The sequence below is a fragment of the Amblyomma mixtum genome, chromosome 1, assembly GCF_055824585.1.
Source record: "Amblyomma mixtum isolate Tamu chromosome 1, ASM5582458v1, whole genome shotgun sequence".
Lineage (NCBI taxonomy): Eukaryota > Metazoa > Arthropoda > Arachnida > Ixodida > Ixodidae > Amblyomma > Amblyomma mixtum.
In genome coordinates, this window is record NC_143012.1 from 24,613,273 (window position 1) to 24,631,704 (window position 18,432).

Sequence of the window (18,432 nt, forward strand, 5' to 3'; positions counted from 1 at the left end):
CATCATGGCTGCAGTAAAATCTACGCGCCGCAGATACGGCCCTGGTTTTCTCTTGAGGCGGCAGCAAGCTGCACCACAACACGGAATATAGGACTCGGTAGTTGGTGGCGCTTTCCACGTTGGCTTCGAATCCGTTTTGCCGTATGGCGCTTCCACGCACAACTGGTTCGGGCTAATTTCGTGGACTTTTCATACGAACAGGCGCAGGTTGCCGGCGAACGCGATGACGTGGTAGCTTTTGGTGTGCGGCTATGTTACAACTTTAGATCTCGAAGGGCGGAAAAATACCTTCCTTGATTTTACGGATTTCCCGGTTTAACTAACTAAATCGTGGTTGCTCATCAGTTTGTTAAATCGAGTTTTAATTGTTAACTAATGGTCATTCAAGGATGGTTTCGTTAAGCTGGAAACTACGCCGTATCTTATATGCTGTTCTACAATCAGTAGGTATCCTTGCTCTCGTTAACTTCATGTAACGCCGCAAATGCCGACAGTGCACAAGCCGAAGTCTTTGCGAAAAAAAGGCTCGTAATCCAGATGCGATGACCGCAATAGGCGGTAGATAATAAACGAAATCAGAACAGCAGTAACATTTAAAAGGGCCAAAGCGGATGAAGTCGAGGAGGTAGCGATAGCCATAGAAGACTTCAATAACCAGATTCTAATAGCGAACTCTCAAGTCGCATACAGAAACCTCATCAAAGATAGAGTTGCCAAAAAAACTGCAACAATCCTGAAACAAAAATTACGAGGAACTTTAGCGGCTAAAGTGGTGAAAGGCGAAAGCCTGAGAGCTGCATTCTGCTACGCGATTGTTCACTGCACATTTCGTTGGTGCATTAATTAACTGCCAATTAATGACGCTTAAACTTCGCCTTTAGGAGTGGAACGCGACAGCGTGTTGTAGCGCTGCCACAGAGTCCAAGAAACGCCACCACCCGTTCGGCGCGATGCGTTGCCCTTTGAACGCAACGCTCTTTGAGGAAAGGAAATGGCGCAGTAATTCTCTGTCATCTCGGTGGACACCTGAGCCGCACCGTACAGGAAGGGAGGAAGTGTGAGTGAAAGGAGAAAGAGGGGCCATAATGAAGAAAATGAAAATTGTATTTGAGGAAAGGGAATTACTCATTAACTGTCTCACATATCTCAGTAGACACTAGTCGAAAATTGTATTTGAGGAAAGAAAATTGCGCAGTAACTGTCTCACATATTTCGGTGGACACCCATCAAAATTCGCGCGCGGTGACGTCACGACAATTTGGACCAATCTGAAACGCGGACAAATACGCCTTGCTCGTTGGTAAATTGGTTTTTGAGGAAAGGAAATGTATCTGCCTCTCATATCTCTGTGGACACCTAAACCTCGGCGTAACGGGAAGGGAGGAAGATGGGAGTGAACGAAAACACCGTATTCACTAGACGCACCTTCGTTCATTCCAAACCATCGAGCTGGCATGGCGGAGTGGTAGCGTACTCGACTCGCACTCCGGAGACCGGGGCTCGATTCCCAAGGTCGTCCAATTTCTTACTCGGTTTTATTTATTTATCTGGTCTGACTTGAAAGGTTAGACTAATTGGTTAAGTAAGCAATTAACTAAACTCAGTCAAACTTACTTGGAGCATCACTATACGATCCCTTTAATTGACTGCGTGGTTAGTAGCCAAAGTACAATTCGCCCCGTTTGAAATTCGCGCACTGTGATGTCACGACCGTTTCGACCAAATGAAAAGCGTGACATTTCTGTCGACAGCTCCTGCTTACAACGATGAGGCATTAAAGGCTTCCGCCTTAAAAGTTCAAGTCACTCTCATACCGACACCAGCTCACGAGACTGCCCGGGGTAACAATGGCGTCCATGCCGCCGCCCGAGCACCGGCTAACTGGGAGTTGTGAGAAGAATGAAAGATTAACCACATATCGATAACTCCACTTGCAATTTTTCGCTCCACAGTAAAATTTCATTGATGCCGTTTTTATTAGTTAAGGACAGACGCAGTAGCTGTATCAGTTCCCAGTAGATACCTCAACCGCGTCGTCAGGGCAGGGAGCAAGGAGTGAACGAAAGAAAGGGAGAAAGGAAAAAAGAAAGCAAGAGAAAAGAAATAAATAAACAAAGAAAGAACGAAATAAAGAAAGAAATAAAGGAGGAGAGAAAGAAAGAAAGAAAGAAAGAGAGGAAAAAGAAAGAAAGAAAGAAGGTAAGAAAGAAAGAAGCGAAGAAGGTAAGAAAGAAAGAAAGAAAGAAAGAAGGGAAGAAGGTAAGAAAGAAAGAAGGAAAGAAGGAATTTCATTGATGTCGTTTTTATTAGGCAAGGACAGACGCAGTAGCTGTATCAGTTCCCAGTAGATACCTCAACCGCGTCGTCAGGGCAGGGAGCAAGGAGTGAACGAAAGAAAGAAAGAAAGGGAGAAAGAATGAAAGGAAGGAAGAAAAAAAGGAAGAGAAAAGAAAGAAATAAACAAACAAAGAAAGAAATAAAGAAAGAAGTAAAGAAAGGAAGAAATAAAGGAGGAGAGAAAGAAAGAAAGCGAGAAAGAAAGAGAGGAAGAAAGAAAGAAAGAAAGAAAGAAGGAAAGAAAGGAAGCGAGAAAGAAAGAGAGGAAGAAAGAAGGAAAGAAAGAAAGAAGGAAAGAAAGAAAGCGAGAAAGAAAGAGAGGAAGAAAGAAGGAAAGGAAGAAAGAAAGGAAGAAAACAGGGAAGAAGGGAAGAAAGAAAGAAAGAAAGAAAGAAAGAAGGGAAGAAGGTAAGAAAGAAGGAAAGAAAGAAAGAAGGAAAGAAAGGAAGAAGGACAGAAGGAAAGAAAGAGAGGAAGAAAGAAGGAAAGAAAGAAGGAAAGAAAGAAGGAGAGAAAGAAGGAAAGAAAGAAGGTGAGAAAGAAAGAAAAGAACAAAGAAACAAAGAAAGAAAGAAAGACAGAAAGAAAGAAGGAAGAAAGATGGTGTGGCGGACGTCTCGTCTCGGGATAAATCTCTACGAGAAAAGAGGCAAGTCGGTGAGGAAGGGAGAGAGAGAGGTGAGGAGGAGCACTCACCAGCGGGCCGTTCATGGGTGCGGTACGGGAGAGAGCCCACAGGGCCGCCGTCCTCCGGGTGATGGGTTGCCGGGGGTCGGCGAAGCGTTGCAGGTACCTCACCGCCGACGAGGTGGCCAAGTTGCCGGCCGCGTTGATGTAGTAGGTGACCCGCTGGTCAGATCTGCTTCGCACGTCCTCCGGCGTCACCGAGTACTGCGGCGAGGAGTGCGCGCTCAGAAATGCTCGCTTGCGCCTCGGGCATTCGTTTGTTACCGCCTTATTCCGAACGCGACTTAACCGTGGTCTGCAGTATATACCCTGGCAGACAAACTATTAATGTAACTGAATATTAGCGACAAAACGGATTTTTATCGCCGTCTTTTCATGGAGACTGGAATAGATATATGCAGCCTAATTGCGATTTGGCAAACTATACAGTGCACCATTAAATCTGAAGCATTACCCCTTGGAGACAAAAAAAATATTTTCAACACAGCCACCTTCCAAAACTTTTGATGGACGGTGTACTCAAATAAATGCAATTAAAATAAATCGCACTTATCTGGCAGTAAACATTGATACTGAATGCTGTCATCATCGCTATTTATTTATTTATTTATTTATTTATTTATTTATTTATTTATTTATTTATTTATTTATTGTTTCCTCAAGGGTCCACAGGGGACATTACATGAGGGGTGGGCAAACAAAAGAGTTAATATGAACACAGATGGTCTTCAATGGCGGTTTTGAATGGAACAGGACGGATGATGGTCGCCACTTCGGACGGATGGTCATTCCAGTCGTTGGCTGTTTGAAGAAAAAATGACTCTCTATATGTTTCGGTGCGGGCCCGTTCAGGGTAGACGGCGTTAGGGTGACTATTACGAGAAAAGCGATGAGCGCGTGTTATCGGGGCAGTTTCATGATTGGAAGTGTGATCGTAGCTATTAAGCGGGACTGGTGGGAATATCGGGATGGAAGCGTCCGCGGTGAACGAACTGGGCAGCACTCACGTTGAAGAAGAGTTCCACAATGTGGGGTGAGCAGAGGCCTGAGTCTGCTTCCAGGAGGTTTGTGGACCGGTGGCATCTTTCGCCACCCGCCAAAGTGCTCACGGACAGAATGCACGTGGATCGCAGCGGCTCGCTGGCGGACACGAACTCCGAGTTGCACACGCTCTGAAACAAAGGGGAGTCGCACGCATAAAATCGACAGGCTCCGCGCAATAATATGAGCGCGTTCATCGACAACAAAATTCAGGGGGCACTTTGGCTCTCTAAAGTGCTGCAAGGCGAAAGCGTTTCCTGGCGCACTGTTTGTTTTCGTTTACATTTTATTTCTTGTCATATTTTGTTATTCTTTAATTTTTTTTGTTCTTTTACTCATTTTTATTGTTTTACTTTGATTTGCATATCTTATTTTTATTTTGTTCTTACTTTTGTTCATTTTCTTATCTTTATTTTTATTTTTACTTTCCTTCACTTTATTCCTTTTTTATTTATGAAACCCATGCATTCACTTGATGCGCCTTTATTCATGCTCGAAATTTTAACCTGCCGTGTCAGTGCAAGTGTTGCTGACAAGTTTTACTTCTTTGTACCCGCTGTGAAAATGCAATAAAGAAAAAAAAGCCCTCGTGGCGGAGCGTTAGCACCTCCGCTTCAAATGCCAAAGGCTCTGGTTCGATTCCCAGTGACGCCGAAAGGCGGACAAATCTGTCGACGCGTCTTTCGACACGGCTGCCGACGCGTCTGTCGACACGGCTGCCGACAGCGTCTGCTAACGACAGTATGAGGCATTAAAGGCTTTCGCCTTAAAATTTAAAGATTGATGGTCATGCGCTTTCGATTATTACCTTACCCTAACGTCCATGTGTCCCTGCCTATTTTAATGTTTTTATACCATTGCTTATTACGACGCTCTTAAGTGCGCGCCCATTGTTACGTTATTTTTGTAGCGAAAGCTACATTGGCCACGAACTTTGCGATTTAGCTGTGGCGGCGCTCCGAGGAGGCACAGAGACCGACCTTGAGCCGTTGCCCAGCAACCGCCGCAGCTGGCGGACGCCGCGCGCTCGCCGCGCCATCTGGCATGACGTCACACCATGCGCCTCGCCGTTGCGCTCGCATTCGCTACGTATATCGTCGCATAGCCGAGCTAAGCCACTGGCATTTTGTTTTTCTGCCTATTGTATATTGCCAATTTATTGTGTTTATTGATTACTCAGCATTTACTGTGATTATTCCTGCTCGTTATTAAGCGTTTATTTCCATTTTTCCATTAACGTTATCATTCCTGACGTGATGACACGAAGAGGATGATAAAAATTTTTTCGTTAAAGAGCTTTGAGCCCAACGATCTGGAAGGGTTCCTTCGTCCACGGCTCCTGCAGCCTAGCTGTTTGGTGCGCATGAAGGAGTTACCAGCAACCAATGTTACTGGGTTAACGTGTTCTCCAATGACAAAGCCAGAAATTCGTGAAACTGTTAGATCATATGGAAATCGGCAAAACTGGTACCTTGTCGAGTTTTGGGAGGGAACTTTGCAGTGAAATTATGCTTTCCTCTAACCTATGTATGCAGAAAGTATAATACCTATTTGAAATATTTTCGAATACTTTAAATATTTAAAATATTCATTGCACTTCACAATCCAAAACCATCCTTTTATTAATAAAATATTTTCCTCAATACAGACTTTTGAGACGTCCTACGCTGTAGGTTACTAGGCAAACTGCTACTTGTTGCGTGTCTTAAAGCTTCAAACATTTGGCGTCAACTTTAAAATTACATTTCACACCACGTGCGGTACTTCCCTTCTAACAATGATGCCGCCGCGGTGGCTCAGCGGTTATGGTGCTCGGCTGCTGACCCGAAAGACGCGGGTTCGATCCCGGCCGCGGCGGCTGGAATTTCTTTGGAGGAGAAATTCTAGAGGCCCGTGTACTGTGCGATGTCAGTGCACGTTAAAGAACCCCAGGTGGTCGAAATTTCCGGAGCCCTCCACTACGGCGTCTCTCATAGCCTTAGTCGCTTTGGGACGTTAAACCCCATAAACCAAACCAAACCAAACCAAACCTTCTAACAATGCGCAAAAATCGTTTTTTTTTTCTGCAGAATTACACTGTAGTCGATGTTGTGGAATTTCAAAAACGGCTTCCAGAGAAGTCTGGAGGATCTTTTGTGTAGAGCACAACCCTTGCGCAGGAAAATTTAGGCCCTCTTCACACTACACTAGCGAAACCAAGGTTTTACGCAGTAAACTTCTGGGGTTACTGTGCAAAAAAAGCCATGTCTTGTATGCAGAACGCTAGACATACATGGACTAAAGTGCACCCTATTCCTATTGTGCAAATCGTTTACTAATGAAGCTAATCGTGTCCTGTCTTACTTACGACGTAATTTGCGAGTAGCTTCTTCGTCTATTAAAACTCTCGCCTACATAACGTTGTTCGTCCCAAGCTGGATTATGCATGCGCAATTTGGGACCCTCACATTTGTTATCTAACTAAAGCACTTGAATCAGTGCAAAACCGTGCAGCTAGATTCATCCATTCAGACTACTCTTATCATTCTAGTGTGACTGCCATGAAGTCAAAAGCTAACCTGCCTGATCTCGAGCTGCGACGCAAAATCTGCCGACTCATCCTTTTCCACAAGTTTTATCACTTATCCCTCGCAGATCTAAAACCAGCTCATCACGTGTCCCCTCGCACCAGTCACAGCAAAGCCGTTTATCCCCCCCCCACCCCCCCACCCCCCGCGCAAGCACCACTGCGCACCTTAATTCCTTCTTTTCCCAGATTCAGGAGCATTTGAGGTGCACAAGAAATAAATAAATAAATAAATAAAAAAGGAGGGGGTAGGGGAAAGCTTAAGCGTTTGATACTGCTTATTTGACCCTTATTCTTCGTTCTGCATTAGAATTGCCGTCGTACATATACGGTATGCCGTAGGCTACCATCTGCTCACCGCGATTTCGCTGACTACAGCGACGCTGTACTCCTTCAGGTTTTTGATGAGTTTGACCAGCAGACGGTCCGCTTCGTCCAGACTAAGCTGTCCAGCGTTGACCAGCTTCAGAGCGAAGGCGACGTGCGGGTTGTTTCCTGACGCGGCCAGAAGGTCGAGGAAAGTGTTCCTGCGAAGGAGGAATTTGTTGTGTTACCCTCACGAGCGAGGACAAAAGCGTTTTTCTTTGGCCTCTTATTGTACGCCAACCAACCTCCTAGTCTCACCTCCCCATCTGGCAGCCCACCAACCACGGGTTAGAACTTCCTTCCCTACAGGTATCCTGTATGTGGTCTTAACAAACCATCTTTTATGCTCTTTACGCAGTACACCCGGCCGAATCTTTAACTGGCTCGGGTGTTGCATCGCTAAATGCACCTTGTAAAAGGTTCTTTTCGGCTACACCGCTGGCATATTCATGCTGTAATTTGACGCGTGAGATGGAATTTAGTGGTTCCTTTTTGATCGTATAATGTTTGAATGGAGTACTTGCGTGTTTAGATCAAAGTTATCAGAAATATTCATCGTCTGCCACTACAAAGACCCGAAACATGCGGAATACGCAGCAATGGTTCTCGTAGCGCATTTGCGATTGCTCTGGGTAAGCGACTTGTCCGCCATGAAAGGAGTTACCCAGAGGAGGAGGCCATAGGGATCAGAACCATTGCTGCGTATGCCGCTTGTTTCGGCTCTTCGCAGTGGCAGACGATGAATATTTCTGATAACTTTGATCTAAACGCGCAAGTACTCCACTAAAACCTCATATGGACCAAAATTAAGCACAAAATGCTATCTCATGCGTGAAATTACAGCATGAATGTGCCAGCGTTGTAGCCGAAAAGAACCTTTTACAAGGTGTATTTAGCGATGCAACACCCGAGCCAGTTAGAGATTTGGCCGGGTGTACATACATGCAAAATAGGATATCAGAATCGAGTCCGGATATATTGAACTCGGATATTTCAAAGTACTGGCTAAATCGAACACACAGATTATCCTCTTGAATATCCTGCCTGAAAGTAAGGGAAACTCGCGCCGTATATCGAGCTACTATCTAGTCGCTCATTCGATACATCGAACTGCCCCGCATCCCTACAAGTGGCGCTTCTCCTAACGACACTTTCCGCGCAGGCCGGCGTGTCGGCTGCACAGCCCTGGGCTCCTGCTGGCAGCGCTGTGACTGCGAAACGGTGTGGCGAGATGAACGCGGGGCGTTGTTGGGACTGAGCTTCGGTCACAATTGGTGCTCATTTCCCGCGCCTCATGGCTGTCATGCGGAAAAGCCAACCTAACTACGCCTAGCGGCGGTTCTCTGGCGAGCTTCGCTGCCGAACGTGTTGAGGAAGCCAACTGTACCTGAATTCTAATAAGAGATTACTCCATGTATACATTGTGTTAAAAACAGAATTACACATCTTATAATATGCAGCGGCTAGTTCCCAAAACCGTCCGCTGCTGCTTCGACGCGAAGCTCGTTATTGCCACCAACGCCCAAAGAGCCGTGGGCTACCAGCATGATGGCAAGCGGCACGTCGCTGCAAGCGCGTAACTAGTGTGGCTTCAATGCAGCCTTGATTCTAGATTACATATGCCTATCTGCTTCCATTTTGGATCGATATATCGAAATATTTCGCAATCCCCTTCGTGTTCGATATATACCGGTTTTACTGTATTCACTCGTGCTTAGGGCTAAATGGTGGTGCTTTTTTTGCCGCCAAAAGAGTTGAGTTGAGTTGAGTTTATTGGCGCATAAGCGACTAAGGCTATCATGCGCCAAGCTCCGGGTATAGAAAATTCTTCTAGATAGATGTTATATAAAAGTCTAAATGAACGGTGGTGTTAAGGGCCTAAAAAGTTAATTCGTGCAACCTAGTAAAAATATGACAAAATTTTAGAAGAGACTTATGGTAAATGCTTTAAAAAGGGTTGGCAACCTCAGCAGCCATCCTTGGCTGTGCAAGGATCTCGAGGTCCCCAACCGATGTAATAGTGACCTCAGCCGTCTTCTCGCGACGGGAGGGTGGCTGAGGTGCGTCAATAAATTGTAAAGCACAGGATAGAAATTTAGAGTTTTTGTAGTACATTGGCTTCTTTTAAAAAGTTAAAACCACTTGACTTATCAATAAGAGCTTCTTCACCTAAAATCAATGACGGATGAAAAGGGATGTCTTGGTTGTAAAACGGGGTAAAAAACTTGTTTCCGAGTGTTTCAAGTTCTATGCATGAGATTAAAATATGAGTTACTGTGAGTTTGCCGCCAAAAATCTACCCCATTATTCTCGTCCCCATCGATACCTAATGAAGAATCCCCCAGTGAGGAGAGGCAAGATAGTGGCTTAGGTCATCTACAGGGTCAATCACACTTAGAGGGAACACCTCTCCGCGTGGCTGCGCGCATGCAGGGCGTTATTGCGATGAAGCCAGTAGCAAACCCGTGCAAAGGGACAGACGACACGAAGCACAAAGTCAAGGTCTCTCTTCTCGTGCACCACTCTGCATTGATTCATGAGCGGGTTAGATGCAATTGCACTCCACAGGTACGTGACCACACGGAGCCATGTTCCCTCTAAGTGTGATTTACCCTGTACCTTGCTTTCGATAAATGGGCATCTCACTCAAGGTAAAGCTAGCTGATGTTTCGAGGTGTACCAACTTGATGTGCTTCTTGCTTCCCTCAGGTGCGTTGAGCACGTGCTGGTTGTAGATTTCCGATATCTCGTCGTAAGAGAAGGTCAGGAAGTTGGAGAAGAGTTGCAGGAACAGCAAACTGGCGCTAGGCTTCTCCCGCATGTTCTTGTAGTCCTCTTCGTTGTACTCGGTGCCGGCCAGTCTCTTCAGGCCCTCGATGAACTAATCAGAAAAGACGCAAGAGGAATCTAGTCAGAGTTAGCTTAACTCTTAACGGGGTAGTACATACAGAATTCATCTTTCTATACTCATTTCCATGCAAAAACAAGCACTTAGAATCATCAATTTCTCTTCTTTTACCCAGCCGTCTGCACCTTTGTTCCATTCACTACATGTCCTGCCCCATGAACATCTACACAAATTTCAGGTCCTGGTTTTTCTTTTCAAAGTCATCAATAAGGATATATGTGTTAATTTTTTCCCTGAAAATATAATTACTAATAACAACGTCACGCGTTTTGCTTTGTCGAACAATTTATTGTTGCCAAAAGTACGGACTAATTATGGAAAGAAAACTACATCGTTCTTTGCCATCTCCACTTGAATAATTTGCTCCCTTCACTGAAATCCCCCATGTCATTGTACAAATTCAAAAAAAAATGTTAAAACACCACTTGTTTGAATCCTTAGATGTTTAATAACGTTGTTGTGTTTGCAATCACTATGTAACATTCATTTGCTGTACACTTCTTTCCTTTTTGTCTCTTTATTTGCCTTCCTTTTTCTTTTTTCTTTTTTACCTCGGATTGTTGTGCATGCGCCGGTTTATGTATTCTGATCATGTAGCCATAGGAGGCCCTATTTGCAATCTCGACTTTTGGGCCTCCTGATGTATATACTCCATAACCATGTACTGTAAATATGAAATAAACTTGAATTGAAACTTGATTTGAACTAGATATGGGAGTACATTTATATCGCAGTGTGTTGAGTATGTCATCTTAAATAAATATTATAGAACGAAGAGGTTGGCTCGGTGAGCATGCGCTTTAATCCCATTCATTGCATAGCTAATCTTGCTGCCTGCTTGTACACTTATCGCATGGAAGAACAAAAAAAAACCCCTTGTGGCAACGTAGCTCTTCACAGTCGGAGCTTCGTTAAAGTGAATCTTCAGCGAAAGTTTTGCGCTAATTAGTTTTTGCCAGCTATTTTTTCTCTCATAACTATCTCCATTTCATTTTATAGGTTTTCTGGGGCGTTCATTCCTTGCAGGCGTGCAGTTTTTCGAATTGTAACCACTATTATACACATGTGTAATACAGGTCACTTGTTCCTGTACTATCACCAAGAAATAAAACGCAAGCAAGACAACTGATCCGCGAAAAGAAAAATAACAAATTCTTAAGCATGGGAAGCTCTGTACTAGCGGAGAGCAATGTGATTTCGAAAGCGCGAAGACACTTCTATAGAAGTGTTAATCAACCTCCCTTGTATTTGGTCTCTAGGAGCCAATATGTTGGGGTATTTGTGTAGCTTCCTCAGTTTTCTTGTTTGCGTTTCATTCGTTGCTGACAGTACTAGGTTTGGCACAAAAGCTATAGTATATATAGACGTACGCCGTTGAAGCAAGGATGCTTTGTGCAAAACGTTGTTGTTTCATGTGTGTGGAGACCCAGGACTTGCTTACAAGTGTAGATAGCATTTCACCCTCCTTAAACTGATGATGCTTGCCAAACTTTGTTGATGAAAACTGATTGTTGCTGTACCATGCTTTGATTTTCCCGGTATAGTAGCATCATATTATTCCATGAGTTGGTTTTACTGCATGTGCTTTTGACTCACGTAAGAGTATCTAGTGCCAAATCTCATTACTTTTCCGTCCCCTGGGAGCAGTCACCACGCAAGCTACTACATTCCACTTCTCCACAACAGCACTTACTCAATCGTGTTACAGCACATAATATTGCCACGTTTCCACAAGTCTTCGCAAGTCTCGTGCACCGGCGCGTGAAAGAGGAAGAAGCTCGACCCCGGCCTCCTCTGGGTGCTATGCTCTTGGCTTGCTCTCCAGTGCCGTCCAAGTCAACCCCCATTAAAGCCTTTTGGTTACGAGCCCCAACGGCTACGTAACAATATTCTCCAGGCAGAGCAGTTTTTTATCCATAGGGCCACTCCAGAAAGCCCACATCCTATTATACGCTACCGTGAAGTGGTCGTGACCGTACAGGCTGAAGCCTCGAGTACGCCAAAAGAAGGCTGACACCAAGATATACACAAGCTCCTGGTTTCCTGAAGGACCACTCTTGAGACCACGACCCACTTCTGGTTCATCTCGCTAGCATTCTATGAGCCCAAAAGATCAGTGACGCGATAAGAGGCTGACACCAAGATCTACACAATCTCCTGGTTTCCTGAAGGACCACTCTTGAGAACACCACCCACTTCTGGTTCACCGCGCTAGCATTCTATGAACCCAGAAGATCAGTCACCGATAAGGGGCTGACAACAAGACCTACACAAGCTCCTGGTTTCCTAAAGGACCACTCTTGAGACCACCACCCATTTTTGGTTCACATCGCTAGCATTCTATGAGCCCAAGGGATCAGTCACCGATAAGAGGCTGACACCAAGATCTACACAAGCTCCTGGTTTCCTGAAGGAACACTCTTGAGACCACTACCCACTTCTGGGTCACCTCGCTAGCATTCTGAGCCCAGAAGATCAGTCACCGATAAGAGGCTGACAACAAGACCTACACAAGCTCCTGGTTTCCTGAAGGACCACTCTTGAGAACACCACCCACTTCTGGTTCAGCTCGCTAGCATTCTATGAGCCCAAGGGATCAGTCACCGATAAGAGGCTGACACCAAGATCTACACAAGCTCCTGGTTTCCTGAAGGAACACTCTTGAGACCACTACCCACTTCTGGGTCACCTCGCTAGCATTCTGAGCCCAGAAGATCAGTCACCGATAAGAGGCTGACACCAAGATCTACACAAGCTCCTGGTTTCGTGAAGGAGCACTCTTGAGAACACCACCCACTTCTGGTTCAGCTCGCTAGCATTCTATGACCCAGAAGAACAGTTACCGATAAGATGGCGACACCAGTGGTGACGCCCACTCTCTTTACTGAATGCCAAATTCTCCGTTCAGGTATATTCGCTTCCAAATGCATGTCTGTCTCCAAACCACCACTGCAGCGTTGGACGCAGCTTACCGTTTCCTTGCTTCCCGTGAGTCCGAACTCCTGGACGTAGTGGTTGGGCGAGTGCAGCTCCACGCCGCTCACGGCGTCCTCTGATATGGGAAATACGTGCGTCAGTCGCTGGTGGCTCTCCACTTCGGGCAGCAAGATCTCCGCGGCGTTGTCATGTTCCTCGAGGAGCGTGGCTGTGTTACTGCGATGCAACCGGGCTACCCGTTAGCCGCCCACTCTGAGGCCGTGCTCCAGTGCTTACGTGCACTTCGGATTAGGCTTAGAAAGAACGCTTATTATTTACGTGCGTATTTATTTCCTTACCTTAAGGCGCGGAACAAGGCGGCCGCGTCTGGCCCAAACCAGGCTTAACTGATGCTCAATGGCTGGGATGATTGGTATATTATTTGCCTAACAAGGTAGTGTTGGCTTTTAGCATGCCTGATAGTTTACAGGCCTTGCCCAAAATAACCACTATATGGCGTTTGTTTCTTAGCGGTGTAGCGGAACACTTATAGCATATATAAACCTGTAAAGACGTTTGATGAAAAAAGGAACTCTTGTTTTCACCTATAGAGATGTTTTGGCCTATAGGGATACCGCAAGGGCTCCACTATACAGTTGATAACCAAACCCCGTTGCCTGGTTACTTTTGGCAAAGACTGCATCATGCTCTGTTCCAAACCGGAAAATAAATTATTATTATTATTATTATCTGCCTAGCTGCCTCATTGTGGCGGCATTGTAGCAGAGTGAAGCACAGTCATAGACACCTACCGCACTGATTTTCAATCGTACACACTGCAGCACACCTGCAGAAAATAAAGTCAAAGCATTCACGCAGTGATTTCAGCTTAGGCAACGAAAAAAAAGCTTCCAGGATTGTTTCTTGAGATATCTGCGGGCCGCATGACATCAACTATTCTTTTTTTTTTCTCCTATTCGATGCTTTATTTTTGTTTAACGTCTCAAAGCGACTCAGGCTACGTAGGATGCTGTAGTGAAGGTCTCTGGAAATTTCGACCACCGGAGGTTCTTTAACGTGCACTGACATCGCACAGTGCACGAACCTCTTGTGCCCTCTGTGGGCAGCGGCGCAAACTAGTGCTCGCGCCGTTCGCGCGTGTCGCGTTCTGAGTGGCCACGCCTCGTCAGACCAAGACCAGAACAAAAATAGAAAAAAGAGAATAAAAAGAACGGAGAAAACTTCTCTAACGAAAAAAGGCAGTCGTTCAAGGTCACGTTACTCCAGCGTGGTAATCGTCGACGAGTGTTTTTCACTTTAGGGATTTCAACCCTTATGGGTGTGCCTGTTCAAAAAGAAAAAGCTTTACAAACGCGGAATGTAAGAGAACGACAGAGACATAGCCTTGATGCAGTCAAGGTTTTGATGAGAGAGGCGGTAATTGTTTTCCTTAAAAACCCAATCTACTCGAGTTTATCTCGAGCTGATTAGCTTGAGGAAGCACCTGCTCTATCCAGTGAACTATATTTTTGATAAACGTTGCAACATGACGTTGCAAACGTTGAGCGGTGCCGGCGGTCTTCTTACTTGATTTGCACGTGGAAGGTCTTGCCGTCCCCGTAAGGCGCCAGCACTTGGTCGGAGGTTCCGCATGCACAGCTGATGACGTAGTTTTCTCTGCTGCCTTTCAGGCGGTATTTCACCTCTGCCGTCATTGTCAGCGGCAGCTGCGAATAAAATCACCACTAAGCTTCACGTTTTGGAATAAAAAGCATTGCACACCCCATCCCGAGTGTTATCGCAAACACCTAGCATGCTTGTCTGTGACGCTCCCGGTGTAATTACAAGTTTCTAAGTACTCCAAAGAGTAAGCGTTAGGCTTAGGGTATAATGTACGCGATCAAGTAGCTTTAGTCTGACCAATAATCAGAACTGGAACCATTGGTTACTAGGTTGCTAGATTTGAATATCAATGGGCCTTAGCCAAGGTATAGCCAAGTCACAGAGAAAGGCCGCCAGTGAGCATTAATCTGATGTCTATTGTATTAGAATATAAACGAAGGCGTTAAGTCCTTAGCCCGCTATCAGTCGGCTTTGAGTTTTGAGCTTAGGTTGATTATCGCACTCGCAGCCTATGGTTTCTGGAGTTGATTATAGCAGTGTGAGTATTTCAGTAGGTACATGGCTAGGCAAATACCTACTGACACATGTAGGGACGCGGCATACGTCACCTACTACCGACCCAAAAAGGTGCGTTAAAATTTGGTAAGCTTGTTCGCGCAATAAACATTGCAATACAAAGTTTGTAGAAATTCTATAGATTGGCAATGGAAGTGTTTCTCGTGGTCACGAAAATATTTCCATCGCAGTGTGAAATTTTAGATCCACTGCGTTACATTATTTTTTTGTTACGTGGTGATTGGAAGTTCGGGCTCCGACTCAATAATATCGTCTTGGATATACCAAAAACTCCTTTGAAGATGCACCAAACTTATATCTACAAAGCATACCAGGAGGATAGTTGCGATCTCGCCTGTGGCATTGTCCGGTTAGTAGCGGCTGCTACCGCCTACAGTGGTTCATCTTAACATCGCAGCATGACGTCAATCCCTTGAGATACAATTTACACGAGAACAGGTGGTCCATTAAAGTAGCCACTTGCATTATTACGTCTCTGTTCTTGTATTTCTTGGTCAGGTAAGTGATAAATACAAATATAACTTAAATAATGTACGGCTAAGTACAACTTCGAGCTTGGGATTCCGGACTTCGGAATAAACACTTTATTGCTAGATGACAGGCACCTACAATGGTGTGACATTGAGCTGGAGTCATGTGCGACATATGCAGCTAGAGTAAATGTAGTCGCGGCCGTTTTTTCTCTACCTTCTTTTTTTTCTTTTTGGCTGGGGGGTGGGGGTGGAGGGGGGCGGAGATGTCGTGCATGTGTGTTCGGAATACATGTTCGCGCTTATTTAAACGAAGCATAAACAATGGCGGGCCTACTTACGAGTGGAGTGGGGGTTAGCTTCGAGCAAATTTACAAAGTGTAGCCTCATGCACAGAGCTATCTAAAAAACTCTACCTGCAGAAAGCCAGGGACGTGCTGAAAACGCCTGTATCCTTACGCGCTCTTGCACGCACAGGTGAGTCCGTTTTAGCTGCAGGCATTGCGTGCGCAGTAGTGTCGTTCTTCCTGACACCGTGAAAATATTTTTTTTTTAATGTCTTCAAGGCGGGTTTGTCAAGGGGCCATACCCGTCGGTGGTACATTAGCCGAACGTGAGAGGTCCTTTATTCTTACCTTACACGACATTTTGTCCAGAGATGATATTATTACTATTTTGGACATTTTAGGGACAGTCGGTGACGAAGTATTACCTTTCATAGCAAGAGAAGGCACCTCTGCAGTCGTACAACCTCCATTTCTGTACTGAGTGCCACGACCCGTTAAACAACCAACCCGCAGAATGTGAGAGACTCTTCTCATTCTTTCTATTTTGAAGTGTTGTCTCTTTCAGTGTTCTAGCATAACTGTACAATTAGTTTTTTTTACATAACTACATATTTCTTGTATACTTAAGACAGAGACCTAAACCAACTTACTGAATGCTGTCTTCATATGGAAACACACAAAAATAGTAATGACGAAGCTCTTTATTGTTTTAAATAAATTTTTAAAGAACTGTGTCACCTCTAGTCTCACTTCTAAGCAATATATATCTAACCTGCTGTGTTCAACTCATGCATGAGGGCTAATTTCCAGCAAAGGAGTGGCAGTCCTGTTACCTTTATTTCCATGGGTTGAGTAACCTCAGTGAAACTAATATGAAGACGGCGCTTCCAACGAGGACAGAAAAGACACACAAATGATAGGACCAGCGCCTAATGTCAGCTTCGGTGCGGAAGCTTCGACGAAGGAAAGGGCCTAATGCAGAAGATATATGCTCGAGTCAAACTCATGTTTCAGCTAGTTGGTTCATGGCGAAAGAATATGAACACAGTGCGACCAACGGGAACAGGAGAGACATGTCCTGTTGTTTGTGTGTCATTTCTGTCCCCTTTAGTAGCACCGCCTAAGATGACTTTCACCATGAAACAACTAGCCCAAACAAGAGTTTTACTAGGGTAACCACAAATGGGGCCCTAAGGTTAGCGTCCTCACCCATTTCTCCGACTTGCAGTTCACGCAGGGCCGTCCCTTGTGTGTGCCTGTGCAGTGGAATGGCATCTTGTCGCATTTCTCCAGGTCCTTGATCTTTGTCACCTCCAGCCGGTCTTCTTGCTCGCTCACCACGTAGGTCGTGTGGCAGTTACCAGTGAGGCCGTCCTGTCGTGGACGGAATGTACGCCATGCACGTTAATTGCAAGCGTAGTAGAACATGTTAGATTAAGAACTTCGTGGGGATAAGGCGGTCGCAGTTGGCACAGGTCGGGATTAACTGGAAGGATATGGAGAGACATTTTTCCTGCAGTGGACGCAGTTAGGCTGATGCTGCTGATGGTGATGGCATTTATTGATTTCCCACGGTCTGCTGTCCCTTACAGTAGCTATCCTTAACCCACGAATTCAGCGAAAGCCGATCAGTTTCTGGCGTTACAGTATTTGCCATTTAATGTTTTCTTTTCCGGGGTAATATTGTGAATGAAATAATATAAGCTGATTCACTGCTTGAAATTTAAAGTACTGAAAGCATCGTTAAGCTCCTACGATGAGTCGGGAAACAATTGACGTTTCAGGGAAAAGTTCATTGTGGACAAGCCCCCACCATGCTGCTTTCAACGTGACCTCTAACCTTTCTTCACACAGAGCTGCTTGAAGCACATGCACGGAGGCAATACTTTATTGGTCTAATCACGCTACTATGTAATAATGAGGACAGATGCTGTTTTTTGAGGGTTAGTTTTGTATAAGAGATGACGACGTGACACAGCGCGTCCCATGATTCGCCTCCTTACCTCGGTCACTACGAACTCGTTGCCCAGGGGGTTGATCTGACTGCGCTTGGTCAGGTCCAGCTGAAACAGGCTGAGGATGCCCCTCTTGATGTTGTGCGACCAGTGCGGTTCCTCCTTGCCGAACTCAGCATGCTCGAACTGCGCCATGGTTGTTGCCCGTAATGCGTTCAGCTGTTTGCAATCTCTCAAATCCTCGGCACGCTTGACTTTCATGTTTTCGTATTTGTTACTTCCATCAGGCACTGTAGTTTCTAAGATCCGGTAACCTCGTTCCTAATACATTAAATCGTCTTCCTCTTCTTCCAGCACGGCCAATCAGCATGTGAATGGACTAAGCAGTCAAGGGGATGCCTAAAGATTGCATTTTTGTTTAGTTTTTGAGCGGGCTTGCATGCTGGGCCCGTTCATGACTTGTGCTGAACCTTTGTAGCTTGTTTCCAAGCGTTAGTCCTTTCAGAACATTCCTCCAAATACCCCACCATCTGGATCCATTCTGGTTCCGCGCGCAGTACCAACTCCTGGTTACGCAGTCCTCCGCACTCGCTATACCCTCCTCTTTACCCAGTAACCCTGCTGTTCCTCTTCACCGTGGTTACCGCCATCTGGTTACCCCTACTACAACTACTACTACTACGACGACGATGCTATGCCC

General features: G+C 45.3%; 1 protein-coding gene across 1 annotated transcript in view; it reads right to left on the reverse strand.

Annotated features, from left to right (window-relative positions):
* The window catches only part of LOC149365767 (vitellogenin-6-like), a 61,034-nt gene that overhangs the window by 37,143 nt on the left and 5,459 nt on the right, over positions 1 to 18,432 (reverse strand). The window contains exons 4-11 of the mRNA XM_089545922.1: positions 17,781 to 17,918; positions 16,987 to 17,151; positions 14,409 to 14,548; positions 12,878 to 13,058; positions 9,682 to 9,878; positions 6,990 to 7,158; positions 4,032 to 4,196; positions 3,034 to 3,228 (exon numbers count right to left, since the gene is read on the reverse strand). Coding sequence (XP_089402048.1) covers positions 3,034 to 3,228; positions 4,032 to 4,196; positions 6,990 to 7,158; positions 9,682 to 9,878; positions 12,878 to 13,058; positions 14,409 to 14,548; positions 16,987 to 17,151; positions 17,781 to 17,918 — 1,350 coding nt within the window. The remainder of the gene's footprint in view (positions 1 to 3,033; positions 3,229 to 4,031; positions 4,197 to 6,989; positions 7,159 to 9,681; positions 9,879 to 12,877; positions 13,059 to 14,408; positions 14,549 to 16,986; positions 17,152 to 17,780; positions 17,919 to 18,432) is intronic.